Here is a 2,257-nt window from a genome sequence, read left to right as displayed (position 1 = left end):
ACGACCTTAGATTCTCGCCACGTGTCTTGGTCCAAGGGTTGAGTTTGCATGATCGTTGGTATTCCTCAGTCCCCTATAAATACCCTAACTTTCACCCCCATATTTCACTTTTTAACTCTCATCTCCCAGTAAATCGAGTTCGAGCTCGAGTTCGGGGATTAGTGGGGTTTGTGAGCGATCATCCACAGAGGTAAGAGTTCGAGCCCTTAAGTTGTTTTATTTGATTATAGTATAATGTCGAGTAGTGATAGTACTGGGTCGAGTAGTAGTGATAGTAGCCAGGCTCCTAGAGACTCGAACCATAGTGATAGGCCTGAAGATGTAAATACTTTCATTATTCCTATGGCCATCCCTGTTAACTCCCATATCGACGTCCTGACATGCCCCAAGGAGCCGACCAAGTACAAAGAACATGTAATTATTAAAATAGCAAGAGAGTTAGGGGTCATGCCAGTTTGTGACATTAGAACCCCAGGGCCAACTGAGATCGTGTTAGGAGCTCGGGAGGGGGAGATGACCTTTTTTAGGGACGCTCTTAAGGCCGGGCTTAGGTGGCCTCTTCACCCATTTTTCATCCATTTTCTGACCTCATACTACCTGTGTCCGGGTCAACTAGCCCCGAACGGTTGGAGGTTATTAGTGTATTTCTTCATACTGTGTAGGTGCCTCGAGGTTGAGCCTAGGGTCGACCTACGTCGAATGGTATTTGATATGAAATTCTCCCCGGGGTATAACTGCTTTGTTTATTTATCCACCAAGGGGGAGGGGGGTTTAGAACTCCTGATACCCCAAGCTCACTTAGGGGTTGGAAGCAACGTTTCTTTTTTGTGAAACCTCAAGACCTCGACCATCCCTTTAGCTCGAGGTGGAAAATCCCCGATAAGGATAGGTTTAATGAAGGTCAGACCTATTTTGAAGTTCTAGAGAGAGATAGGCTGAGGTTAGTGAACTACAACCCCCTTGTAGACAAGATCGATTTCTTGCTTGAAGACGACACCCTCGACCTTGCTAACACGAAAGGCCTCGAGGGTACGATCTTTCTTTTTATGTAATCTTTGCTATTTCATGTGTAAACATCGATCTATAGTTCGAGCTAATGCCTTCTTGTATTTCTGCTTGTAGAATTCGAGATGTCTTTCGATCTGTTAGCCCTCTTGGACAACGTTCATAAAAAAGTGAAGGGCCTGAAGTCTAAAGCCCTGACGACAACCTCGTCCAAAGGAAAAAAGTGGGCACAGGAGGCCGCCCATCCAACCATGGTGGACCTGGGGCAGAGCTCACGAAACCCGACCCCTCCAAGGCAGCCAACCCCCCAACAACAAGTTCGAGTTCGTACCCCTTGTTATGGGTCGGACCTCTTAGCTGATGATGACGACCATATGCCCACCAAGTCGCTCGAGGAGTACGCCGACTGTGCTCTCATCCAGGGCATAGTTGATAAGTATGAAAAGGAGGTCGAGATGAATGAAGGAGTTCGGACTCTCGAGCTCCTTACACTGAAGGTCGGTTTTTAATATGAATGCTTCTGGTACCCTTGATTGGTTTCTTAATTTGCACTAACGCCGGGCTCCACACTTGTTTTTGTAGACACTAAGCGTAGCTCGGGGTCTTGGGCTCAGGGGGTTGAATTCCTCAGATCGCATAGCCGAGCTCGAGGTTAAGAGCGAGGTTGCATTTAAGAGGGCCCAGGAGCTTGAAAGGGCCCTGGAGGCGGCCAAGGCGGACCTTAAGAAGGCTGAGGACGAGGTTGGGTTGGCAAGGGACGAAGCTGAGGAGGCGAAGCTCGAGCTCATTCAGTCCCGAAGCTCTTTTGAGGCGGAGCTTGTGAATGTTCGAGCAGAAGCCCAAGCTCAGGCCGTCGATGACTTTAAGAAGTCTGATGAGTTCAAGACTCTCCTGGGTCAGTACGGGTCTGGCTCGTATTACTATAGGTTGCAGCTAGCTCGGTCATTCCTTATGACCAAGCTCCCCGAGGATTTGAAACCGGTAGTGGAGGAGTTAAAGACTGTGAACGAGCTCGCTAAGGACCTCGAGCTATCCTCCTCTGAGGGTGATGGGGATGATGATGACGAAAATGCTGGGACCCCCGATAATGGAGGGGGGAGTGATCCCATCGACCTAGATTAGACCATTCCCCGACCCCGAGACTGACATTTTTGTAACTTTTTCTTTTTGCTTATGTTGTCTGCCCGATCTGGGTTTATGAACTTATTTTGATTTTGATTAATTGCAAAGTTTATTGCCCGAACTGGGCTTC

General features: G+C 48.2%; 1 protein-coding gene across 2 annotated transcripts in view; it reads left to right on the top strand.

Annotated features, from left to right (window-relative positions):
- Window positions 1-2,257, top strand: part of LOC111405190 — a 3,876-nt gene extending 1,619 nt beyond the window's left edge. Inside the window, exons 1-3 of one of the 2 annotated variants that reach the window (XM_023033965.1) lie at window positions 951-1,029; window positions 1,123-1,502; window positions 1,588-2,257. In XM_023033965.1, the coding sequence (XP_022889733.1) occupies window positions 1,131-1,502; window positions 1,588-2,127 (912 nt within the window). In that variant the 5' untranslated portion in view covers window positions 951-1,029; window positions 1,123-1,130 and the 3' untranslated portion in view covers window positions 2,128-2,257. Of the gene's footprint in view, window positions 1-950; window positions 1,030-1,122; window positions 1,503-1,587 lie in introns of those variants that run through there. The other variant, XM_023033964.1, reaches the window with a different exon arrangement.

The sequence above is a fragment of the Olea europaea genome, chromosome 12 (assembly GCF_002742605.1).
Source record: "Olea europaea var. sylvestris chromosome 12, O_europaea_v1, whole genome shotgun sequence".
Lineage (NCBI taxonomy): Eukaryota > Viridiplantae > Streptophyta > Magnoliopsida > Lamiales > Oleaceae > Olea > Olea europaea.
Note: the sequence above shows the minus strand (reverse complement) of the source record. Positions and strands in the feature narration are given on the sequence as shown.